The sequence below is a fragment of the Haemaphysalis longicornis genome, unplaced genomic scaffold, assembly GCF_048455015.1.
Source record: "Haemaphysalis longicornis isolate Haplotype H1 unplaced genomic scaffold, Haemaphysalis longicornis Haplotype H1 scaffold_5, whole genome shotgun sequence".
Taxonomy (NCBI): domain Eukaryota; kingdom Metazoa; phylum Arthropoda; class Arachnida; order Ixodida; family Ixodidae; genus Haemaphysalis; species Haemaphysalis longicornis.
In genome coordinates this window covers 37,227,033-37,253,333 of record NW_027526385.1, presented here as the reverse complement: position 1 = coordinate 37,253,333, position 26,301 = coordinate 37,227,033, and the positions used below count along the sequence as shown (strand labels likewise).

General features: G+C 49.4%; 1 protein-coding gene across 3 annotated transcripts in view; it reads left to right on the top strand.

The window, feature by feature from the left end:
* The window catches only part of LOC144138051 (leukocyte receptor cluster member 8-like), a 28,037-nt gene extending 2,427 nt beyond the window's left edge, over positions 1-25,610 (top strand). Inside the window, exons 1-15 of one of the 3 annotated variants that reach the window (XM_077670123.1) lie at positions 3,378-3,440; positions 3,505-3,583; positions 4,669-4,729; positions 5,635-6,076; positions 9,105-9,264; positions 10,478-10,525; positions 10,610-10,753; positions 11,653-12,165; positions 13,431-13,598; positions 14,176-14,425; positions 18,406-18,540; positions 18,639-18,707; positions 20,491-20,620; positions 21,499-21,706; positions 23,604-25,610. In XM_077670123.1, the coding sequence (XP_077526249.1) occupies positions 3,564-3,583; positions 4,669-4,729; positions 5,635-6,076; positions 9,105-9,264; positions 10,478-10,525; positions 10,610-10,753; positions 11,653-12,165; positions 13,431-13,598; positions 14,176-14,425; positions 18,406-18,540; positions 18,639-18,707; positions 20,491-20,620; positions 21,499-21,706; positions 23,604-23,763 (2,508 nt within the window). In that variant the 5' untranslated portion in view covers positions 3,378-3,440; positions 3,505-3,563 and the 3' untranslated portion in view covers positions 23,764-25,610. Of the gene's footprint in view, positions 1-3,349; positions 3,584-4,668; positions 4,730-5,634; positions 6,077-9,104; positions 9,265-10,477; positions 10,526-10,609; positions 10,754-11,652; positions 12,166-13,430; positions 13,599-14,175; positions 14,426-18,405; positions 18,541-18,638; positions 18,708-20,490; positions 20,621-21,498; positions 21,707-23,603 lie in introns of those variants that run through there. The other 2 variants (XM_077670122.1, XM_077670121.1) reach the window with 2 other exon arrangements.
* The last annotated feature ends 691 nt before the right edge of the window (positions 25,611-26,301 follow it).

Below are 26,301 nucleotides of genomic sequence, written 5' to 3'. Positions count from 1 at the left end.
ATTCAGACTGTGTCAGGTGCTGGAAGTGCGCAGTTCATTTTTCAGTCACCTTGCTTTGTCTTGGGTTGCAGAAAGCTACCCACTGCTTTCTAATTGTGATGCTCCCATCTTAGTGCTGACGTGCACTTGCTACGATGACCAGTTGTGGCCACACTATAGTTGACTAATAATACAGGAGCAGTCACCAGTTTACGGTGTTGTTATACAGTTCACTTCCCCAACTAAAGTACGAATGGCCAATGTCAACGTGGAACGTACAGGAGCACTGTCACCAGTTTAGTTATACAGTTCACTTCCCCAACCAAAGTACGAATGGCCAATGTCAACGTGGAACGCAAGTTTAATTTGATCTTAGAACAAGTATATCTATCTCGGACACGTAACGTAGTTTAATTTGATCTTAGAACAAGTATATCTATCTCGGACCCATTGTAAGTGGTGACCCCAATCACGAGCGAGAAATTCACTGCAGAATAGGTATCCCAAATAATGAAAAGTAAGCTACCTGTACCATTCAAAAGAAGGATCTACAACCAATGAGTCCTGCCGTTATGACAGACTGGGCGGAAACTTGGCACCTTACTAAACAGAGAGCAAACCTAGGTCGACTCAATGGGCCATGGAATGAATAAGTATAGCAGTAACACAGGGGCACAACAGGAGCTTTTTTTGATTGAGGGACAAACTCGAGTAGAAGATATCATAGTGCAAGTAAAGAAAGTGACTTGGGTTGGCCATGTAGTGAGACGAACCGACAACTGATGGGCTAACAGAGGTTAATTTACAGAGTGGATACCCAGAGACGGGTCTGTATGAAGAGGAAGGCAAATAGCTCGATGAAGGAACGAAATAAGAAAACTATTGGAGGCAAAGAATGGGCTTGAGCTGCTCAGGACAGGAGAGATTTAATGGGAGAGGCCTTCATCCTGCTGTGGACATGAGTAGGCTGTTGATGATTTATTGAGATGATAGAACAGCCCGGGAAGCGGCACACAGCATATGGGAATCGGCGTGATGTCCTTCCGTAGAAGAAAAAATAACGCGATGTAGCCAAGTGACCCTGGCATTTGGCATGAATTCGTGATGTCACCATGGCAGGGCTGGTGCAGGTGGCCACAGTTGCAGGGCACGCCGTTATGCCATAATGGCAATCCTGGCAAAAACAAAGTTCCACGAATGGAAAATGTGCTCATAGTATGGCCGCTAGAGAAAACGGTCATCAAATATTCACTGTCATGGTAGGCCGAAATGCCTTCAGGGATACCTTGAATTCTCTGTGTACTTTGAAACTGCCACCATAGGAACGCTCCTTTTTTTTTATTTGTGCGCTGAGTCGGGCCCCGCCCACGGAGCATGATGATTGGCATGCCGAGGTAGAAAGTCTTCGGGACAATCTTTAGCAACGACGGGGTCAAAGCAGTTCGCACGCAGGGTTTTGGTTTCATTGCTAAAATGGTGACATTATTGCACTTACGTTGTATGCACATTCCGGGTTCAAAGCATAGGAAGCTGAAACTGACCTTTTTTTTTTTACCGTGTGTTCAGTTATTTAAAGTGCTGTTTATGATTGTGAGGCCAGCAAGCATTGTTTAAAGCCATAAAAAGAGAACATCCTTAAATTAAGTGGAATTGAGGGGAAAAGGAAATGGAAGCTTTGATTGAATAATTGTATGGTTTAATGCACTGATGCAACAAGACTATGAGGCGCGCCATAGTGGAGGGCTCCGGATTAATTTTGACCACCTGGGGATCTTTAACGTGCGCTGAAATCTCGTGCACACGGGAGTTTTTGCTTTTTGCCTCCATCAGAAAAGCGGCCCGGAATCGAACCCGCGTCCTTGTGCTCAGCAGCACAACGCCTTAGCCACTGAGCCACTGTGGCTTGGGAAATGGGAGCTTTAACAAAATTAAAAGGGGCCCAACCCATATTTGATAGGCGTGCAAGCTACTGATGGGGGAAATGTTTTTTTTTACAAACTTGCGAAGTTAAAGCAGTTTGACTATATGTGAATGCTGGGGGGCGAGTGCGGTGCCTGCTCAGAAGGGCTGTGGCGCCGCCCCCTCTTGACTAGCTTTAGTATCAGCCTGGTGTTGATACCAAAAGTAGCCATGAGAGGGTGGTGCAGCCCCTTGAAATACCTATAACTGGACACTGCTTTGAGTTTTCATTAATTTGGGGTAATTAATGCGTTAATTCATGTTTCACTCATTTTGTTATTGTGTACTGAATGATGGGCTAGCAGTGGCAGTGTCCGTGGCAACAACGCAGCACAAAAATCACACTCAACACTTAACATATGAAGAACATGTGCCTCTGGCGCAATGGGATTGACATTGGCTTCGTAACGCAAGGTACGACAAAAGTTGCCAACCAGGGGAAGCAGTGATCCTTTCGGAACCTGTTTGGGTGCATGATGTCGAATGAGCTACGACAAGCCGGGCAGATGAGGGGGCCGCTCAGCTGTAGCAAGGGGACCAGTGGTTGCAGTAAGAGGTGCATTTGTGTTGACCGCAAACCAGCTGCCTGGATGTAGGTAGCAAAGCTGACGTTCTAATCGAAAGAGGAACGTGGGTCTGCACAGATTTGTTAACTTCTTGCCCGTCCGTTCGATCCTTTGTTCGAGTTGCGGCCACGCCCACAAAGGCCATCCCAACGAGTAACGGCCCGGTCCGCAGCACTTTCGCTAATGGGGTGAGAGTGGGATCTCCACCCGCAATATCCAGAATCTCCAGACAATCAACAGTCTCCAGAATCTGGGCTGATAGCGTGCTAGTGGGCATCGATAGCATATCTTGCGTGCTCTTTTGCGGACAGATAGCCACGTTTGAGGGCCATAGCAACTGGCACATGCCAGGGCTGGCCATTATTTCTGGGTGGCTGCTTATTTCACCACTGGTTTATGGAATTTAACCTTTGCTCGAGGTCTAAGCACTTTCAGATTAGCACTTTCGCAGATTCGCAGCCTTGGCCAACATTTAAAAAAAATCCCAAGTCCTTTTTATTTTACTGGGCTTGGGCTTGGCCGAATGGCGAAGCCAGAGCACTTATTCCCTTATTGTGCTGGTCATTTGACCATGAACTGACTGGTGCTGCCAGAGGGCGCGTTTAATTCCTAAACCGCTAGTCACAAACCTAGCGGTGGTGTAGCAAAAGATACCTTGTAACCAGAGTTTGTAACAGGCATTTCCGTGACATGTGCTTTGACCCTTTCATTCGTAGTTTAAGACCTGTGTTCATTTCACGAGGGTTAGGAGGGCTCAATGCTTCCATTAGGGCGAGTTGAGCGTCGTGAAATCACAGTAGGTACCTGTGCATGGAAACTCATTGACATCAATTTCCCTCTTGCAGCAGTAAGCCAGAAGGAGTGGGTAAGATGGAGTCAGGCACGCCCGTGGACCCGAGCCAGGCCTGGGAGAACGCACGCAAGGCCCTTGAGAAGGTGCAGACGGGCAAGGCGGTGGCGGCCGGTGCCGAGCAAGCTACCACTACTGGCTATGGTGCAGGCTTTGGCTACGGCTTCTGGGCACCGGGACAGCAGCAGCCGCAACAGCAGCAGGGCTGCATGTACCCGGGATACATGGGGTGCGTCACGCAGCGGCCTTTGGTTGACTGAATGGCGCAACGCTCGTTTGATTTGATTTTGGACCCTTACTTGGAAAAACATTGTCACATCTTATTTAATGTTAATGTCTCTTGCTAACTTGGTTGCCTTTTAATTGGTGTGCTATCTCACCAAACAGCAATGTCTCTTGCTAACTTGGTTGCCTTTTAATTGGTGTGCTATCTCACCAAACAGCTGCATCTTACCGGTATTCACCTACAGGGCAGAAACTTGGAGGCTCTATGAAAGGGTTGAACTTAAATTGAGGACGACTCGGTGAGCAATGGAATGGAAGATGATAGGTGTAACATTAAGGGACAAGAAGAGAGCGGAGTGGGTCAAGGAACAAACACGTGTTAAGGGCAGATTAGTGGACATGAAGAAATGGACGTGGGCAGGGCACGTAATGCGAAGGCAAGATAACCATCGGTCATTAAGGGCAACAGAGTGGATCCCTAGAGAAGGCAAGCGTGGCGGGAGGTGGCAGAAGGTTAGGTGGGCACGCAAGTTCAAGAAGTTTGCGGGGATTAATTGGTTGCAGTTAGCACAGGGCCGGTATAATTGGAAATGTATGGGAGAGGTTTTTGCCCTACAGTGGACATAGATAGGCTGATGGTGATGATGATCATGATCTCACCAAAAAGCAGACATCTGCTGATTCAGGCTGTCTGTCGCAGTAGGCAGTGATGGGGGCCGACCATTTTGCTGACATGTTTCTGAATCGTCAAGGCAGCCAATGTTGGACAACAAGGAATGGTACAATGGCATTGGGCGGTTGGTGTGGATTCAGCTGTGTTTGTTAAATTTCATTTGTAACCCCTTTTTCTCCAGTTGTAATGTGTCCCAACTTCACTTTTGTTCTTATCAAATCATGTGTTTCTGCTCAAGAATTTTGTTTGTGGGCAGAGGATACCTCGGAATAAACTCGGGGGACTTAATGATCTGCATCTGTTCTAATCTTGTGCTTTGTTACCAGTTTCCCGAGTCATTGAAATCGTGCATTAGGGAGAATTGCCAAAGAAATTTCTCGTTGGTTGTGTGCATGGCTGATCTTGTTTCGTTGCAGGTACAATGGCTACCCAGCACAAGGTCCTGGGGGCTCTGGCTATGGCTTCTACCCACCCTACGTAAGTGTCAAGCCTTTGCAGAAGGGCTCGGATTGGTTTAAGTTGCATCTCTCATACTATGGGCCGTTTCAACTCTCAGAGAGAAACTTCTGGGATGAGGTGCAGCCCCAGCTTCAAATCTCACCATAGCGATTGCTTGGGGTAAAGGTGCTTGTCGTGTGTAGAGTCCCTGCAGATGTGTATGTATTGACGCCCTCACTGCTGTAGCTGTCATAACTGCACTTAGTGGTTTGAATAGAAACAAGCAGTACCAAGTGCAGGTGAAGGGCTGAATCGCATTACCTGTGAGGTATGGGGCAGAGTTGAGTTGTCCGTTTCACAGTTGTTCATTTCAGTCGTGACAGTAGTTGCACTTGCGAGACCCCGGACTAGTGACAGGCTCACAAACTGACGGCACCACGCCTTGCTTGTGCTGACTCGCAGCCGGGTTGTCTGCTTTCAGCCAGTCAGGGCTTGCTCCAAATGGACAGGATGAAAATTTCACATCTGGTCTCTCTTTATTGGCCACTCCAGAGTAGTTCTGCTGCCCAGAAATGTCGTTGAAATTTGGTTATTGGCAAAAATGGAATGTGGAGCTGCTCTGGATCTCTTCTTGAAATGACAAATTGAAGCATAAGTGGGTCATGTCGTACACACGAGGGCCAACAGGTGGACGATAGGTTGAATGGAGTCGCTGCCAATAGACTGAAAACGCAATAGGGGTTGGCCAAGGACTCGATGGAGGAATGAGCTACGAAAATTTGGTGGGAAAGGGTCCACTGAGCTAGCACTCGATAGGCGTGGCTGGAGATCTTTGGGAGAGGCCTTTGCTGTTGCTGTGCAGTGGACACAACTAGGCTGGTGGTGACGATTTGCGCCATCCAAGTCGACCAGACTGACCCCCGCGGTGCCCTCTCCTGTTTCAGAACATGTACGGTGGGGGCTACTACCAGCCGTCCGCTGCCCCCATGCAGTTCCCCCAGCAGCAGCAGCAGCAGCCGCCATCCGGAGGGTCGTCCTCCGGTCCGCTGCTCCCCTCGGGCCAGGCCCCGCCCCCACCCCCACCCCCACCGGGAGAGCAGGCCCCGCCCCCTTCTGAGAAAGAGGGCGGCGGGGCTGCGGCCTCCTCCTCCTCTGAGTCTCCTTCCAGTGGCGGCAGTGCCGCTTCGGCTCAGCCCCAGGCTCCTCTGCTGCCGGGCTTTGGCCAGCAGGGCGTTCCCGGCTATGGATCGGGGTACGGCGCAGGCTTCTGCCCGCCGACTCCTGCCTACGGATTCTACTACGGCTACAACGGGATGGTGGCCAACGGAGAGGGCGGCGGCGGCCCGCGGGGTCCTCCGCAGTACGGCGGCGGCATGCAGGGGAAACGTGAGTGCGCTTGTTCTTCATTGTCATTGTAGGGTGGTAAAAGCTCGGGATTTGTGAGTGCATCGCTGCGGTAACTGCAGATATGCTCGGGTTTCAGGGGTGACGCGGCTTTCAACTTCGTGAAAATGACCAAAACATCATTTTTTTTTTTTTAAACTCACATATCCGGCTTCTGTTTTCCATTCGAAGTTTGCTAAGTTTCCCCGCTGAAAACCGTCGCGAAGTGCCACAAAAGAATACTTTTGCCAGTCACGGTGACAAAATATTAGCGCAAAAGGGTGAAAAAATGGAAATTTTCGGAGCGGTGTACACGCTCTGCAACGGTGCCACCGAATGCGGCCATTTTGGTATCATTAGAACCGCCGAGCGATCCTCTTTTCTGGTTCCGGTTGTCTCTTTTATCTTTGTTCATTTACAAATGCCTGAACGTCAGAAAAAGACACGCAAATGAAGCCATAAATAGATGCTGAAGTGTGTTTGGCCCTCCTGATTGGGCGTTGCTGAGGCAACACAAGATGGCCACCTCCCAAACTGCATAGTGCAAGTTTCCGAGTTCATTTCCTCTGCTTCGTTTAGCCAAGTTTCTGTTCAGTCAATGTCTGCTGTGGTATTCAACACAGACATTGTCGCGGTGGGAATGCCTGAGATCACCAGCCAGATTGTGGGAAGTTGCGTGGCTTGAAAGGCGAAGGTCATCAAACGCTTTGGCTCCGTAGCCTAAAACGCGCTACGGAAGCACATGAGAGCTGAGCGCGCATTCCGCCGCAGAGGGGAACACTTGTATGTCGCTCAGAGTGAAAGGAATAAACATGTTTCTCTACAAGGTAATACTTCTGATCTCGGTGGGACAGCCTTATGCGTGTGCAGCCATGATGGTGGCTGCGCGTCCCCGTTGCTAAGGTGACATGCCATGCTAATGAATACAACCTATAGCATAGGTGGTTCCACATACCATTTTCGGATAGTGAACCAAGTTACGAAACAACTGAAGGGTGGTATAGAAATGACTATACTCGGTGACAACTTAAAGGTGTTGTGCCACCAAATTTTAAGTCTGTAAAAAGCCTGCTGTAGGCTTCCTCTGCATGCAACGACCCTCAACACGAAGTGCTGGGTACAGCAAGCGCTTAATATATATTTTAATTCGCTTCTAAAAATTACCTAAATGCTCTTCTGGAAATCGGGACCCATCGCTAGCGCCACTAACCATGACGTCAGTGAATTGCCAGCGCAGCAAAGTTTGTGACGTCATACAATGCTAGCTACTCGAGCGACGTGAACGTGAACTCCAGTTACCACAGTTTGTTTGGTCGCTTGGTCGTATCGACACACTATACCGATACGACGGCGATGCGACGCCGACGAGTCGTTAGAACATCGGCCAACTGCCGAATTGCCAGACCGCGTTGTCACACCACGCCGACGGCGACACAAACACGTCGGCCGATGGAAAGTCGCCGTAGTGTGACTCGCCGACCGAAGACGCGAACAAAACCGGTCGCCTGACTGGTCGCACGACGCGTCGTCAATCGACCGAGAAGCGAAAACTGCGCCCCGACAACATTCGTGCCGCAATGAACGCGGCCCTGTTCTGTTAGTTTCTGGAGGGTAATAAACTCAGTAAGTTCCATGAAGCCCATACAACTCAACACTAGCGCTAATGCGATCCGTATTTTGGCGTTCGACGCTTCGGCCGTGCTCTTCGGCGACGTCGCTACCCCGGAATGCGTGTGCGATCGGCTCGCCTGTAGAAAATATAAGGTCAGTTTCGTGCAGAAGAACAGTTACGTAGGGTAATTTGGGTAATAAGAGATCAGTATCGGCAAAGGTTTTTAACGTAAAACGTAAAACCAAAGTACGGCAAGCACTATCCCTTCAGTGCAAAATCGCAGTCGCAGCCGGGCACACTTATTTTTGCGAGCGCTTTCGCAGAAGAGCAGAGTTGATGGCGATAAGCTGTCGCGGGGGCTTCGCGGAACCTTGCTGCGCAAGCGCTATTTAAAAAATGTGAGTTTGCAAGCCAGGAATTCTGTAAATTAGCTAGTAAACACCGACGTACGACTCCAAGGATGGGCCTCCATCTAGTACACCGGCTATATCGCGAAGTGGAATCGTTTGTTCGCTGGCTCAGTGGTCTCGCGCGTTCCGCCCATCCGGTCAACGTTGCCGGTTCGATTCGCGGCGGGGGCAGCTTTTTTTTTTTTTTTTGAGCGTTTTTTTAGCATTTTTATGGTTTGCAAATCCATGGTTTTCATTTGTCTGCATCCGAGGATGCAGACAAAGAATCCGCGTCGGAGCTGTCGCGGCTTGACGTGACGAGTCGGCGTGTTTACTTTCGTGGTGAAGCACGTATGTGGGGGAGCAGACGCCGCAGTAAAGTCGCAACGTACCGCAGCGCCGCATGGTAGACACGCGTGGCAGAGCGTCCGCGCAACCATAGCCTCCTATATAACCTACTAAAGGAGGCTATGGCGCAACGCTGTGACGTCACTGCTTGAATCGGCGCCCAGAAACCGAAACCGAATCCTGTTCACATGAATCGTGCGATAATAAATTTTTTACTCAGAATATGTGCATGTGAGAGCATGTATCATGCTTTCTAATGAAATATAAAACGTTTGCAACAAAGAATGCACAAGCAACAAATTTGGTGGCACAACACCTTTAAGAAATACACCGGAAGTTGCCACTGTGCCGTATCACCGTAGCCGGTTGTTTCTCCGCGCGGCGTAAGTGGGGCGTTACTGGGAATATTTTGAACATGGCGTGAGCCGTTTCCGTGATTTTTTGGACTTAATATGCTTATAATCGACTCCAGTGACGACAAACAAACTGCGTGAGACAAGGCAGACGATAGCAAACCCCTTTCAAAACGCGCGCGCACTGACGCCACGGGTCCGGCGCTTCGGCGGAGTGATACACTACATGAGGTGGTGCAGTTCTTGAGTTGTAACCGAGTATCTTTGAGTCTCAAGGGTGCTGTGCATTAACAGGCTCTTTCCCCCGTTTCATTTTCCCCCCTTGGCAGAGGCCCCAGGTGCCGGTGGTGTCCGGTTCAACCTGCCGAAGCGCGGCAAGTTTGGCGGCGGCCGGGGTCCCCGAGCCAACGCTTTCCAGCAGGGCCGCTTGGCGCAGGGCGGCGGCCAGCGCTCGGCAGCCGATGCAACGCAGCGCCTCGAGGACTGCATGTGAGTTGCTAAGCCTACAATGTGGTGCATCTGGAGTCGACTTGCCCTTTGTCGGGATCAACATTTGGGGGCGCGTGTAGGATTCGCTTTGACCCTGTTGGTGTCCCCCGTTGTTGTGACGTTGAAGATGCCTGTGTGGTCTCTGAATTCTATGTAGCCCTACACGTAGAATTCTATGAATACTGTGGTCTGTATTGGCATGTAAAGCATTGGCGTGTAAAGCCTTTCAGCCCTGATTTGTCTCGAACACCAAGTAATGGTGGCGATCTAAACTTTCCTCACCAAGCTACTGGACGGCATCCATTAAAAATGTTGCAGGGGAGCCGCGACCAATTAGGGAAAGTTTAAAGTTCCCTCTTCTCAGAGCTTTATGATTTAGAGGAAATTGTCAGAATGGTGTGACTGTTGCCAAGAATATTTTTCCCCTTAGGAGAGTACAGGTTACTGTCCGGTTCTCTTTCTGCGAACTTTGTGATAAGTCGGCAATAAAGAGGTCATTACGAGGGGCTTGCAGTCATGGTGGCTGAAACGTGCAATTTCTACCCCCCAGTTCCTGTGCGCACTTTGTTCAAAGTGAGCTGAGTTTTTAAGGGCAGAGCACTTTAGGGGCTTGCCTTGTCGCCGTAGCTTGCCCGCTGGACACAGTGTGAGCCACACGACGTTCTGTCGTTGCGGTGTAACACAGGCTTCGAAAGCCAAGTGGTTTATATAGTCATAAGCATTCGAACCTTGTGAACCGCTGGCGCTTGTCATACATCTCCCCGTTGTTTAGCGCAAAGAAAACTGCCTGTACATTTGAGGCAAAGCATACGTAACTAGCCGGCAGCGCCCGCGTTCATTTAGTTAGGAACGCTCGTTTGGTTGGTTTTTGTGATAGTAAACGAAAAAAGTGGCAGTGCAACCCCTGCACGTGTGGGAGGTAAAGCAAGTACAACAAGAACAGAACTCCCGCTGGCGCAGTTGCAGGCAGGGGGCGCGCGAGCACTGCGAAGGCGGGAAATTTGAAATGCTTTGGGTGGTAGCAGCGAGCAGATAGGGTGCTACAGCCCATTATGGCGAATCGCTGCTCTGCACTCCTGACAGCTTTCACATTGAGTGGAGGCTTTAATTCTCCTCCTTTAATTTAATGTCCTCATCGTAACATTTTGTTGCGGAATAAATTTCAATTTCAATTTTTCTGAATGCTTCATGCTGCTCTCACTTTTCCTTCTAGGGCCAACCTGACTCCCAATGGTGGTGGAGAGTGGCCCGAAAGCTTGAAGTAAGTCGTCCGTTTGTCCCTTCCATATTCACTGTAGAGGCTCGGCAGTGCGGGCGGGGCTGATGCGTGTGGCGCTGGTTGCAGGCGGTACGCCATGCGGGCCTTTGGCAAGTGCAAGTCTGAGCTGGACCGCGACCAGGTGGAGATAGTGCTGAAGGGCAAGCTGACCAAGATGTACCGCGACGGGGCCATGTGGTCCATCGACTGGGACAAGGAGCCTCTGCCCAGGTGCGTCCCGGCAGAGAGTTGGTGCGTGAGGCTGCAGATTCAGTTACGCAGGTCACTTCAGATAACCAAGCAGCAATGCGAGCAAGATAATTGGTTCGTTTTGCTGATTGAAGTTGTGTGGCAGTTTGACTAGCCTGTCGGGCATTGCTCTGCTCATTGGCTAAAGTTGCGAGAAGTGACAGGTAAGGTCGCAGCTGAGTTTAATTTCGTGGTTGCACAGAAGCTGTGAAGTGTGATCTTTGTACATAGTGGGAAGCAACCTTAGCGTGCCTTAATGCCTCGGTCCTTGTGATGTTGAGGGCCATCTTTATTAGTTGGAGGGTCGCGCCTGTTTTCGGCCTTTGTTATATTGCCTGTGAAGGATGAAGCCAGCGTTGTGCTTCTTGCGCTATATTTCTATTTTATTTATTTAGACAATACTGCAGGCTATAATCAGGCCCAAGCAAGAGTGGAAAGATACACAGCATATCAGGCAAATGTAATTATACTCTATCTTAGAAACACCAACAAAAGAATGACAAAGAGAAATTTCTACATGGTGAAAAAGCTGATCAATTGATTCATGCAGATTGGGCGAAGTGAACACATTGGTAGGTAGACTGTTCCAGTCAGATATTGTTCGTGGATAAAATGAATATTTGAGTGTTTGTGCAGGTGAATATTGGGGTAAATTTAAAGGGGTGGTATTGCCTGGTAGGCCGGGAAGAGAGAGGGAAGTTTGCAGTTCGAAAGATAGGCAAGAAATTTTAATTGGTTGCTTCTTTTGGATTCCAGCGTTGGAATTCTGGCGGTGAACATGCAAGGCGTTAGTTCTGAAAAAAACAAAAACAAAAAAACGTGCGATCGACGAAGTTCTAACACTGAAGACCGCCCCTTCTTCTCTTTTCTCAAAATTGCAGCATCCACAGTGAGCGCATCCAGCAGGAGCAGCAGAAGGTAATGCCGGGTGGCGGCGCAGCCTCGGCTGATTCCTCCTCCGACAGCAGCAGTAGTAAGGTTGGCGGCCTCCCCGCTCCGACCCTGGGTTCTTCCCCACTGCGGCCAGGGCCGCTTGGCGGCGGCGGCGGCCTCTCTTCCCCGAAGCTGCTCGGCCCAGCCAAGGGCCTGGGTCGGCGCCTGGGTGGCCTGCCTGGGCGACCGGGCCAGGGTTTGGGGGGAGGGGTGTCCTCGGGCGGCAGGCTGGGTCCCCCGGCCTCCCCTCCGTCTTCGTCGGGGGGCAGGGACTCCCCGCCGGGGTTCATTCCCCTCAAGAGCAGCGGCCGGGGCCGACGGGGCAGCGGCGGAGGGAGCGACTGGGGTCGCGGGTCGCGCAGGTCGCGATCGCGGTCTCGCTCAAGGTCACGGTCGCGTTCGCGCAGCCCGGTGACGCACTTTGCGGCGTCGAGGGAGCGGCGGAAGAAGAGGCGCTCGAGGTGGGTGCCTTTTGGCCAACTTTTTGTGCTGCTTATTTTTTTGGGTTCTCTCTAATAGTGCGAATGCTTCGAATATGCCTGTTCAGCGAATGAGTTGTGTAATGCGAAGCAGCTGCAAAGCTGCATGTCGTGAAAGCTTTGCATAGTGTGATGCGTTCCTGGTGATGCTACCACAATGGAATCCCGCTACAATGAAATTGGCGGGACGTGTGAAAAATTTTGTTGGAGCAGAAATTCATGGAGGCAAAATCTGCCCCGGCATACCAGGCGAGGGCAAGAAAAATAGCCCGTATATTATCTGCAATGCAATGTTTAGAAAAAGGATTGATGCGCAATTACGTCATGTTTATTCAGATAACAAACGTACCAATGGTTGTGGGATTTTTTTTTGCTCGTAAAGAGCGCACTACAAAAGAGGGGGGGGAGAGAGGGGGTCAATAAATGTCTCAAAACACATTGCTGTACACAAGGCGTATGCACCGAACTGATAAGTTGCAGATAGCTGCTGGGCCAACGGATGCCTTCCTCTTGCTTGTGGCAGGAGCAGTGCCGTTATCTTATCCTCCGACTTGGCATAGCGGCAACTCACCTTGGCATGCAAGCTGCGCATGCTTGCATTTATTGAGACCGTCAGTCACAATTAAGATGGGATGGCGCGGATTACAAAAAACAATTTTTGCTTTTGACTTCAAAGAACCGTAGAAGGAAAAGTACAATGACAGCTGCGCACAATGCATTCATAACAGCGCCGTGCCAGCAGCAGGCACATTCGCGAGATTTAAACTGGATACGGATTGGCTGTAGCTCTGGATTGGTGAACCGGGCCTGTGCCTTATGTAAAGACAACTAGCCACATCGTTGTCAGCGGTAAACAATGGCATCCACCTATGAGTTCTTGTTTATGGGGGCAGTGGTGTGGGCGCAAGGAGCACATTTTTTGGTGAAGCACCCCGAATGTATAAAAAATAAGATTTCTGGCATTAAGCATATTTTGTTGCAAAATAAATCTTCAAACCCAGCCATCCCCACTGAGCGAAAATTTCATTGAAGCGAAAGAAAGCCAGACAAATGGTTCGTTGTGGCGAGGACTTCATTGCATTGACTTCTATGGCTAGCTGACGGGGAATTGGAAATATTTCGTTGAAGTGGAGTTCACTGTAGCGGGGTTCAGCTGTATGACATTGCCCTCGTGTCTGGTAGAGCTGCTCTCCTCTGCATTGAGTTCTTCCTGTGTCCTTTTTCTTTCTTCCAATCCCTGCCTGTAGCTCGATTGAGTCGAGCCCGAGTCCCGAGCCGATGCGGGCGTCTTCCAAGAAGGCCCTCAGCTCGAGCGTCTCTTCGTATAACCACGGCAACGGTGGCAAGGGCAAGAAGTCTGCCCAGGGCGGCCGCAAGGCCAACAAGAAGCAGAAGAAGCAGCAGCAGCAGCAGATGTGAGTGCGATCCAGTTCGTAATGGAGACGAGCCTTCTCTTGCAGCAGCGCCGTAACGGTGTTTCTTGTGGTTGGGACAGGAAATTAGCGACAAATGTTCGCTTAGCACCAGCAAATGACTTGCATGTGCAGTCGTTGACAAATGAAATGCGAACATGAACTAGCGCACACAAATAGTGCGATTCCTTTAGGTGCAAATCAAAGTGACGCATCACTTACTTGCCGTAACAAGGTTGGCTAATGTGAATTTCCAAATATAGCAATACTGTGCCATTATTGGACTGCCACAAATGGCATTTTTCAGTTTTGCGTGTTATCGCGTTCGTTTGTCCATGATTGTACGTCACCACGCCTTTGTTCTGCTCACTGTCTTGTGAGTGGTAAATTGTAGGCAGGGACAAAGGCTGTTTACTGTATAGCTTTCTTTATTGGTCCGTAACCTTTGATTTGCTTGTAAGGAACCTGGCAAAGCTGAACCATGTGAGTTCTGTGCACTTGGTGAAATGGTGTAAAGCTGGAGCATTCCGCCACATTTCCAGCAGAGGGTAGTGCAGTAAGATGCCCCGTCCTTTTTCAGGATTCAGTTCCAGGTGGAGGAAGACATGGCGTCAACGGAGAAGCTGCAGAAGCGTGCGGCCCGCTTCCAGTCGGAGATCTCTGCAGGCAAGAAGAAGCGGCCCTTCTCGCTGGTGCTGAGCATCAACTGCGGGCCCAGCCTGCCCTCCGGCGCGGGGGGAGAGAATGGGGACGCGGAGCTGGACTGGGAGTCCATCCCCATCGTGGGCACCTGCCAGGACCTGGAGAAGCAGTACCTGCGGCTCACGTCGGTGCGTGGCGCACTTGGTTGATGGATTGTTCATTGCTGTTGATGGTACTTGCTGAAAAGTTTAGCTGTCGATTTCTTCGTTTGGCAACACTGGAAACGGCCACCGACACGGCACGGCTTGTGCCACTGCAGCCGCACGTTGCAGAAAAAACACTGGCGTGCGTCGTCTGCTCCGTTTTAAGGGGGGACGTGGCTTTCAAAATCAACTTTTTTATTTCTTTGTGGATTTTGATGAAAATTGGCACAGCAACTGGAAATGCTTCTGTGATAACACCATAAAAATTTGAAGTTAATATTTTGATAACTTTTTTATGTATGAAATTTTTTTTTCTGTTCCGCTTGTACCGAGCTTGAGCGGCTTATAAAACACGATAGAAAACTTGTTCGAAGTGCTTTGCATTCCCAAATGAATGGACGAGGTCGTGACAGTTTTAGAATTTTTTTTTACAACACAATGTTTTTTAGTTTTCATTTTTTTAGAGGTTAATGTGCAACAGGCATGTCAACTGTGAACGATTATTTGAATAAAAAAATCCCAAAAAACAAATCTGGAAAACTAAAAGTATCACGACCTGAACAGTTCATCAAGGAATGTAATGCAAGAAACGGAATCAAAATAGACCCAGCAGTCACGAAGAAATCCCTGGGACAAGCGACACAGGTGGCAAAAAAAACTGTTTTGAGAAAACGGCTTCCGAAGTTGCAACATAGGTTTCACATATCAAAAGTCGTCATGGTTGTAGCCTTTCATGTCCTTTTGAACATGGGGCTTCTGGAAGGCCTTGCCTTGAAATTGGAGTGCCTTTTCAGCCTTTCTCTTTCCAGAAAACATCATTTTCAGCTCCTCCGTGAAGAGTACATACCCCCCTTTGCAAACCAAACGGAGGGGAGATGGGTTTCAATGGGCTTTCAATGCAAAGTAGGTTAGTTGGTTGGCTGTATCGCACTGGACAACCTCATTTTGCAGTGTTGTCACCATGGCAACAAGTTAAGCATTTTTTTTAACTTAAATTTGAACATTTCTGGCTTTTTTTTTCATGTTTTATCTTGCCTGGCACAGCAACTTAGTACTCATAGTGCAGGTGTTCATTGCCAAAAGTTTGCATACCACAAGGTTGAAAATGAGCTACTTTGAAGCTTGGTAGAGTATTCTGCATAACTTCCAACTTCAATGCAAGAGCATATTTTTTTACTACTTTTGACATTCAAGGCATCCAATATTTCTCGCAGCACAGCCAGTATGCCCTGAGCAATGGTATCAATAATTTCCCTAAAAAAATCGCTGTTAAATGCTGCCACAGTAACGTACATTTTTAACGCAGAGAGCATATTTTTATTCCTATATTACTAACTCAAACCTGTTTGCATGAAAATTACAAGTGCACGGGAAACGTTGCGCAAGAAAGGCGATATGGCTCGCGCGCATCGCAGCGCACGCTTACCGCGACATATCGAGCTTTGATTATACCTGATATGGCTGGTCAGGTCGCTTTTAAGATTAAAACTAACGTCGCAGGCATTAATTACAACTACTGGCGTTCAATCGTAACCGGTTGCCCAGTCATGTGATGCTCCAATGCGTGTCGGCTATGCCGTGCGCGCCGCAGCGTTTGACGCGTCGACCGTTTCTTTCTCAAGGCTAGCGAGCCCACAGTCAAAACACAGCAATAACTAAGCGTGTACACATCGCAAATCCGACTAAAAGTTCACTTCACGAACCGCTATCGCAAGCGCGCACACCGCGTCACCCTCCGGGGTCTGGCGACGGTAGAGTCACGCGCACCACGAAGCGTTCGATGACCTCCGCCTTTCGAGCCACACAACTTCCCGTAATCTGGCTCGTTATCTCTGGCATTCCCATCGCGATAACGTCCGTGTTGAATACCACAGATTGAACAGAAACTCGGCCGAGCGAAGCGGCGAAAATGAACTCAATCCGCTCGCTACGCAGCTCAGGCGGCCGCCATCTTGCGTTGCGCCCGCGACATCCAATCAGGAGGATCGTCGTTCTGCGCCCCGACCGGAGGACCAATAGCGCTTCAGCATCTATTTCTAGCTTCGTTTGTGCGTCGTTTCTTTTCTGCCGTTTGTGAATGAACGAAGATAAAAGAGACGAGCGGAACCGGAAAGACGATCGCTCGGCCGATCTAACCATATCAAAATGGCCGCGCCCGGTGGCACCGTTGCGGAGATAGAGCGCTCCAAAAATTGCCGTTTTTTTCGCCCTTTTGCGCTGATAGTTTGTCACCGCGCCTGACAAAGGTATTTTTTTATGCCACTTTGCGACGCTTTTCAGCGTAAAAACTTGCAGACGCACAGAATAGGAAACATAGAAGCCGAATATGCGGGTTTCAAAAAAACGATGTTTTGGTCAAATTTTCCGAAGTTGAAAGCCACGTCCCCCCTTAACTCTTTCGGGACCGCCGGAAAAAGTGATGAAAAAGGGAGGTCGCGGTACAAATTTTTTATTACATAAAGCAAAGGCACCATCCTGCCTTAGCATATACCAAAATGCATCTAATTATATGCTCTTTGACATACAATACCAAGTTTTACTTCAACACTGACGATAGAACCATGAAAAAATCTGAAAGGAAGAACTTCGTAAAAAAAACTACAGAAAAAGAAAAAAGCGTAAATATAAAAATATTAAAACATAATAAAATTATTTCAGGATATACAAAATCTAACACAATGCTTTGTTTCTTCATCGCAAAAGTTTGATGCGGCTAGGTGTAACTGGTTTTTTGTTTTGTGTGTGATCTTTTTGGCACTAAGGCCATGGCTACGTCGTCGCCCAGGTACACGGCGGGCTCTCGTCTCGGCGAAAACTTCATCCGTTTCTGCACTGGTGGCAGGAGATCACCACCATAGGTATTTAACACCCTAGCGAACAAATATAAACCAGCCAGAACATATTTCGAGCGCACATATTTACTCCAGAGCCAATTGAAACCGAAACCAACACCCACCTTTGAGCGCGATTTGATGTTCCAGGCTGATCGACACCCGAATCCTCACTCGAGCTGAAATCCAATCTCTAAAGCCACATTCCGACTCTTCACTGCCTCTCTCATCGTTAAAATCCACAGTAGAAGGCGAAGATATGCGAGACGAGACGAGGCGGATTTCTTATCGCGCTCGCGCGAGTATGACTCCATGTTTGTTTACATTTGAAACCACTGCCCGTCAGAATAAAATATCTGACGCGTTGCCGCCTGGCGATAAAAAAAGAAACTTCACAAAAGAGAAAACTCCAGTTTTCAAACTATCTCCTAGATGTCGCTAGGTGTTCCATCGAGCGAAAATTTGTATTCTGCAGGCTCGCGAAACCATCGATCATATGTGATCGAAGACCTATGGAGCGGTCCCGAAAGAGTTAACCTAATTCTCAACGGTGATGCCAACAGAGATGTTATTAATCGCACTCACATTAGAGTCGAGGCAATAATTTGCGTTCGATGCCGTAAAGTTTGGAACGTCCAACACTCGTCATGTGCTTAGCACGGACAAGTACCGCCAATCGCGGTGCCCGACATAAGCAGTGACGGCGGACTCACATGGTTGCCTGCATGCGTGCCTTGCCAGGGAATACTAACTATTGATGTGGCTGACATTGGTGCTTTGTGCACGTGGTTGATTTATTGATTGATTTCTGTTGGTGTGGCTGACATCGGTGCGTGATGCATATGATTAATTGGTTGATCGCCATTCCCTCTCTGCCGTTTTTCCATTAACATTCCAGTCTTGTAGTTTTGTCTACATGCAGCCTTTCAGTGTCGGCATCTTTAGCAAACGATCCATTACACTGAGTTTTGACGAACTTTCTGGCACGCTGTTGAGGTTTGTAGGTAGTCAGGCAGGGGCATTGACAGTGCATGGAAGGAGGTCGCTCCCGTGTACTTCAATTGTAATGGGGTGTGGTTAAAAAGCTCGGAAACCGTGCCCAGCCATTTGCCACATTTCTTTCTCCCTGCGTAGGCCCCTGACCCGTCGACCATCCGGCCCGTGGAGGTTCTCCGGGAGTCGCTGGAGATGGTCAAGGAGCAGTGGCTGCAGAAGCAGGACTACCACTATGCCTGCGACCAGCTCAAGTCTATCCGCCAGGACCTCACGGTTCGTGTGGCCTCCTCCACCTCTGGTCCTCTGTGTGCAGTTTTGCAAAGCACTCCGCAGACCTCCTTGTGAACCCTCTTTCCTCTTTCTTCTTGCAGGTTCAGTGTGTCCGAGACCCTTTCACAGTGCAGGTGTACGAGACGCACGCCCGCATCGCTCTCGAAAAGGTGGGTGCAGCGTGCTGTGGTTCTTGGACCATTCAGCGGGAAGCTTTAATTGGTGTTTTATTGTACTGTATCCGATTACAGTTAAACCTCGATGTAACGAACTTCAATGTAACGAAAACCTCGATGTAACGAACCACGGAATTTTTCGTAACTTCAAGTGTATGCACACCATGTATTTTCACCCTCTGTGTAACGAAGTCCCGTTTGCGGGAATTTCAATGTAACGAAGTTTCATGGAGAACTAGGCACGAAATTTACGTTGTAGAGGTATATTTTGGGAGACGCAAGTGCCGAAATGGGTCTCAATAAAACGCGAACGGCAACACGGGCCGACCAATGCCGCGGATGCAGCGAGCCCCTTGCCTACAAACTGCGTGGCGTGCATACACGCCTGGCGCACTGTTTCTCGTTCTGTCGGAGCTTAATCGTCTACGCGGGCCTACGCGGACATCAGCGTGAACCGCACGAAGCGTTTTCTCCCCGCAAAAACTCAAAACGCGTCCCGCAAGCCACAGGCGCGCTGACGCAGCCGCGGAGACAACCCGCGCGATGCGAGTAGCTACAGCGACCGCTTCCAACCGCTCGCTGAAACGCAACTCGAGGGGCAAATGAGAGGGGCACGCGAGAGAAAAAAAAAAGCGGATAACGTTGGCGAAATTTTCACAGTAAAACTGGTAAAACGTCATGCGCGCCGCTTACGAAAGCGCCCATCAAACATCCTCCGCGGTGGTAAGCCTAATCGCCTCTTGCGGGGCCGCCGCCGCCGCATGCCGCCGTTTTGCCCTTCGTTCGCTCATGCTTGTTGGGTTTCATCGCTGCAGCAAGCATTTGTGCGCACGTTTTTTTCGGACCGCGTCCGCGATTTTGCACCGGCAGCGGCTTCTGCGCCAGGAAGTGACTCGCGCTGCACGCGGCAGTGGGAGGAGCCTGACCAGTTTCGCCAATGGGGAGGCGCGCACCCTATGGAAGGAGCTTCGAAGTGCTCGGGCATGCCGAAGATATTTGATGGGCGCTTTCGTAAGCTGCGCGTATGACGCTTTACAAAGTGAAAATTTCGCCCACGTTATCCGCTTTTATTCTTGCATGCCCCTCTCGTTTGCCACTCGGGTTGCGTTTCAGCGAGCGGAAGCGGTCGCTGGAGCTACTCACATCGCGCGGGTTGTCTCCGCGGCTGCGTCAGCGCACCTGTGGCTTGCGGGGCGGGCTTTTGCGGGGAGAAAATGCTCCATGCGGTTCACTCTGATGCCCGCATAGGATTAAGCTTCGATAGAAACAGAAAGAGTGCGCCAGCCGTGTATGCGCGCTACGTTTTCTTTTGCAGGAAATGCTTCACGGAATGAACACTTCATTAAAACCGCGAATTTCAATGTAGCGAAATTTCAATGTAACGAAGTAAATTACGAATTTTACCGACTTCGTTACATCGAGGTTTAACTGTATAAGGGGGGTCACGATTACAAGGCGAGGTTGTTCGGAGAGTAAAAAAATCGCCATTTTTATGTCCTCTTTCTGAAACGTCAGTAATTTTTCATTTTTTTAAATGTTTTTCTCGTGTGTCTGTCTACTTACCCTAGTTTCTCGCGCTCCGTGCGAGTTTTTTTTGTTTCCAGGCTATATATATATATATGTATATGCTGAGCCTCAAATATAAGGCAGGGTATTACTTTCAGACTGCAATGTAGGGAAAAAAAACCTCGCCTTATATTTGAATAAATCGGCAGTAATGTCACTGTTGAGGGTTTGTGGACACTAAGCGTGCTTTCTTGCATTGGGCGACCCTTAGGGCGACCATGAGGAGTTCAACCAGTGCCAGACGCAGCTGAAGACCCTCTACCAGGAAGTTTCCTATGGGAACCCGCTCGAGTTCCTTGGCTACCGCATCCTCTACAATGTCTTCGCCAGGAATACGTTAGGTGAGAAAGAGGAACAGTGCCCTGTTCGGGTTTGACGAGAATTCCCTTGTTGTATTCTTGAGTGCTTGCCCGTTGCACTCACTACACGGGTACCGGTGTGCCACCCCCCCAAAAATAGGAAAAGCATGCATATTGTCTGCACGGTGTTAGGTTGCATTGACATGTTCATAGAAAGGGGGCTGCACAATGCAAGAGTACTCTGGCAGTGAATGTCCCTGTATTTCTTTACCTGCGTAAAATCATAATTTAATGCGGCGTATAGCCATACTGCTGTACAGTCAGGTATGGTTGAGTACAGGGTCTTCTCTTTAAATCTTTGAAAAAAGTGCAGACGAAATGAATACACAGAATAAGAACACACAGGACAGTGCACTGTCTTATGTGTTCTTATTTCTTGTCGATGCTTTTTTCTAAAATGTAACACCAAATCACCCAATTTTGATATGTTCCGCCTAGTAAACTTCTGTACAAAAAGTGAGCGATGATGGTAACGGTTAGAAGATTGTTTTCTGCGTAATAACAGACATCGTTGCTGCTGCCAAATTCATTTTGGGGCTCTTCATGTTCACTGTAAAATAGAGCACATATTGCTGAGGTCATGTAGGCGTTGGAAATGTGGGACTGCAGATACAATCAGTTTGATGCAGATGGGCATTCTTTAGATGAAACCATTGGGTGACTGTTAACAGAAAGCCAACAGAAGGCCAGAGCCTTCATTTATTGGGGTGGGGGGGGGGTTTGGCAGTAGAAAACGCGCTGTCGCAAGGGTTTAAAATTGTTTCTGCTGCCTTCCAATTTTTCTTTTTCGAAGTTGTACCTTGTCTTCTGACCCCCCTATGCTAGTGCCAGCATTTGACCCTTGACCTTCTGCACTGCAGAGCTGAAGACCATCCTGGCCCACCTCAGTGCTCAGCAGAAAGGTGACGAGGTGGTGAAGCATGCGCTTCAGGTTTGCCAAGCCTGGAGCCTGGGTAACTATGCGCGGTTTTTCAAGCTGTATGAGCGGCCGCCCAAGATGTCGGGCTACCTCATGGACTGGTTCGTCATGCGGGAGCGGCGAAACGCGGTCAAAGCGATGGTCAAAGCGTGAGTATTCCCAACCACCCCTCCCCCCTTCTGGGTGTTAAATGGGCACTACTCCCTTTGGACTCCTTTTTGTGGGCCCACCCAGTTTAATGCATGGCATTACTCCCATTTGACACCCTTATACTGGGGGAGTTATGTGGCTTCTTTAGGGAAGGATGTTGTACAATAGTTGTACACACACTGATCTGGTGTTTTTCGTTAGTTTTCAAATTTCATTTGTTGCAAACGTAACTTGTGTAGTACAGGCCAGCTTACGCATTTTATTAGGTTTGGGAGGTGTGCTGCTTGCTTGCACCATTCAGTATGAGTGACAGCTGTATTTAGAAGCACACATCATCGTGTTCACTGTGCACTTGTCTTGTTATGTTTGTCACTTATTTCTGCATGAAAGCTTAGTTCTTACTTGGTTTAATGAACCTTCAATCCTGCTGTACATTTGGGTGCACATTGGCATGGGCTGGGAACAGGAGTATTTTACTTGAGTTTGATTAGCTTCGTTTCTTTCAAGGGGTTTTTAGAACTGTTCAGGTTAAAGTGCAGTAGTCAGTGCTGCATTCATTAGTCATGCGAAGTGAATTAGTTTAGTTGGGCAGTGTGCCCATGTTCGTTAAATGAAGTCTGTAGTGCAAGCGACAGCTGTCTACTGAAAGCAGTGGCCCTTAAAAAAAAATATTGTGATGTTGCTTCGTTACAGATAGTGTAGCCCTTTGGGAGTTAGTGGGTTGATTGTTTACAGGTGTGAGAGTGGGTTGCAAATCCGTAGCTTACATGTCACTGATTTAGGGATGTCATAGTCTTATGTGAGGTGAACCACCTGCTAAACACTTCACAATGTGCGTGGTTTTATGAAGTAGTGATAACAATTCAGTTGCAAAGCTTCTGTAATATTCTTTGGCTCCACTTGCTCCTAGAAGTTTTGCATGCAGCAAGAACAAATTTCACAGCTTTGACTGCCTCAGATCTAGGAAAACTATGAAATGGGAGCATTTGGTCTTTCTTGTCTTGTTAATATAGTTGTTTTCTACTTACCAAGAGAAAATTTTAAATACCTCTAAGTCATAAAATTTTTTTGCAAGAGCATTTAGGAATCTTCCTGTTGAACTTACTAGGAGGTAAATTCAATTGTTTCTTTTTAAACAGCAACAGTGCTGCAAGTTCTGAAAATGCATTCTTTGCTCTGCTAGTCCAAGTAAGCTGTCTCTACGAGTTAGGTCGTCATAGGCAAAGGATGGCAGCTGTGAGTTGTTGCAGCCTTTCTGGGAATAAGTGTATTACAGTTACGCACCTTGCACCATTGCACTATCTGCACTAGTTTCATTTCGCTGTGGTTGAAATATGTGGGTAACATTTCATAGTTGGTTTCTTAGGTTTGTCATGATGCTGCAGTGTGAAGAGGTGAGTACACAATCCCTTTATGTTGCGAAAATGCGAACACCAGCCACCCAGCCGGTTTCTGGTTTGCTGAGTCGGCACGCTGGTGTTTCCAAACCTCCTCGCTCCCTGGATTTACGCACCGGAAGCGGTTGTGCAAGGGTGGGCCATGGTTACCACTCAACGTCATGGAAGGGCTGTGTGAAGCCAGTTTCTCTGAGCTTCAGGTTAACCTTTTTGTCAGTGTCAAAAATAATGTGGCAAGAGAATGGCATGAAGGGCTTCTGGCTACACTGAAATTTTGTGGCTAGGCATCAGCTGTTGAGATTGTGGCAAGCTTGGATATAATGGTGATGCTCTCAGGTGCCTCTCCTAAGCATTGGGGGGCTTTGCAAAAGCATTTGATACTTGATGCTCCCGCCCTCGCCCCACCGCTTCTCGGTGCGTGGAGCCAGGTTTGGCGAGTGCCGCTGCCCGGCGAGGGTACGGGGGTTGCTAATGCCCTGTGTCCTGTCCTTCTGTTTAGATACCGGCCAGTTTTGCCCGTAGAGTATATTGAGCGTGCGTTGGGCTTCGCCGACCGCGAGGACGTGCTCGCGTTCCTGGCCGAGCTAAACGTGACCCTGGCGGAGGACGGCGCCAGCGTCGACTGCAAAGAGTCCCTGGCCGCTGTGCTCGCCGCCTGAGAGCGGGACGCAGCAGCGGTGGTGGTTCGCGCCTGCCCCCACTTGCTCCCTCCCTCCCCGCCGCTCTCTTCTCCCCCACCCTTTCTCTTCAACCCAGCGCTGCCTTTCCCCAGGAGGGGGTAGTGTTATCCCCTTCCCCCTTCTCCATCCACGGGCGGGGGCTGCAGTCCTGCCAGAAGCAAGATTTGTGAGAGTTGTCTGCAGCGCCATGGACTTTAGCCAAATGCTTTGCATCTCGTCGCGGCGTGCGTGCGGGAGCGTCGGATGGTGAGAGCGGGGTTTCCTGGATGGAAGACGTCGAGGAAAAAGGAGGGGGCGGCGTGTTCCTCTCGCCAGCTACGGACAGTCATGGTGTCAGTTCCTGCCGGCGGCGAGGGGTGGGCGGGGTGGGTGGTGATCAGTCTGCATCGGAAGGGGGAGGGGAAAAAGTTTGGAGGTCTTCTGCTGTGTTCTCTCTTTCTGTGGTGGCAGCGAGGGTATCTCCAGTTGTGTGCCTTCTGCAGTCGTGTTTGCTTCGTGAACTGTTGCCGTCAACGGAAGGTCTCTGGTCTTGCGGATGACGGGGGCTAAGTCGACCACTGCCAGCGGAGTAGGAAATGAAATGTCGCTTCGCCCTGGGAATGGGCTTAAATTAATGGGCGGGATCGCTCAGCAACAGCATCTCATCACGCGCACTCTGGCCCGCGTTAGGCCTGGATCACCAAGCAAGACGTCGCCGACTCTGGTAATGGCCTCCAACCCGTGGGCCAGTCCTGGAGCCATGGGGTTGTGGGGCAGCGGATTTCTGCAAGCCTGCAGCTCGCCAGTCTCGCTGTTTCCAACCGGTTTAGCTGGCCTCTGGATAGCTGCTGAGGGTCTTTGTTGGCCAGGGGTCACCTACCTTGGCTCTGGAAGCCAAGACCGCAGTTCAGAAAATTTGGAAATACTTGGATGTCTCACATCTGGAAAAGCAGCTGTCAATTGGCAAGAAATCTTTGGCGGGCCAAGCACTAGAGCGCGCTTCGCATGCATTGATGAGTGCCTGGATGCCAGTCCTGGAACAGCGGTAGGGATCCCTGGCTGGCCAAGCATTAGCTTGTTCCTTTGCATTGAGTGCCTGGATGTCCAGCCTGGAATGGTCAACTTCTGCTTGGTTAAGATCTGTGGCCAGCAAAGCATTACCTAGCTCTCTTGCAATGGCACAAGCCACTACAATGCTGATAGTTTCGTTGACGACTAAACCAGTGTCCTAGGCCGGGTCAAGTCCTGCATGCGAGGCTGTCAAGTGGAGGCATAAACAGCGCTCGCTGGCAATGGAGACCAGTGCCAAAAGTAGTTTAGGCCTACCCTCAAGCAAGCAGCGACCAGGAAACAGCTTGCAGATGCCTTCTACATGTATTGCCCAGTCCAGGACAGCAGATCCTGCCGGCTGCTTGGATGGAGCGAAGTCAATGGGCAGTGTTCCGCGAGCGCCAGATGTCGGCAGGCTGCGTTGTCGTGCAGTTTTTCCAGATGGAGGTCACAGTTCCACGGCGTCGTCTTCGCCTGTCAAGCGAGGTGCTTTCTTCGCTGGAGCAATGCATTCCAGGGATGAAGATGCCGGAAAGGTAACAAGTCTTGTGGCACCTGGATGATATGAAAGCCGGCGCAAGGACGTTTCCCAAATGCCTGCCCCGTTTTCGTTAGCCGGTGCCTGTCAGTGGTTGTATATATGCATCATCAAGGACTTGTCTTAAAAGAGCATATGCATAGTTTAAGCATTTTTGTCTAGTGAAAGCGACGCGCGTACTGTTGAATGCAGCAGATGTGCATTTTGTGTATATTCTGTAGATACTGTACATAACAGAATTAAAACCAACATTTCATAACTCTTGTGGTCATCATTTGCTCTGTGTGGTTTTTTTGTTTGTTTTTGAGTGGGTTCCTGGGTTCAGGTACTGCACCAAAGAAGCCTTTCAGAAGAGCAGCAGTCGTTTTAAGTGCGAATGCACTTCTTAAGCGAGCCTGAATCGTCCGCCGCCGTAGTCCGCATAGCAACAGCTGCGGGTGCGCGCGCTCCTCGTCTTCCTTAGCAACGGGGGGAGATGGGCGCGCGCTGCCTGGCCGCTGACATGGCACATACCCACGTGGGGGATTGGCCAGGAATCGGGCGTGAGAAGGGCTAATGCACCCGCTTAAAGGAGTACTGACACGAAATTTCAAAGCTGAGATCCGCTCTAGCAATCAAGTACGGCAACACAAATAGGTGTCTGTGAATAAATGCATCTTTCTTTCTTTGTAGTTTGTGTGTGTGTGTGTGTGTGTGTGTGTGCGCGTGTGTGTGTGTGTGAGAGAGTGAGTTAGTGAGTGATCTCTCTTTCGCGAACATTACCGAACCGCGCAAATTCAACTCGTGCATTCGCACTTTCACATTCCTCTTGACATTTTGTGAGGTGTTCATGATATAGGCTTGGTTGGACAACCCTAGCGGACGTCGTGCCATTAAGCCGGTCTTCATCAGTGTCCACATTGCTTGCGGTCACGGAGAACTGACATTTTGTGAGGTGTTCATGGATATAC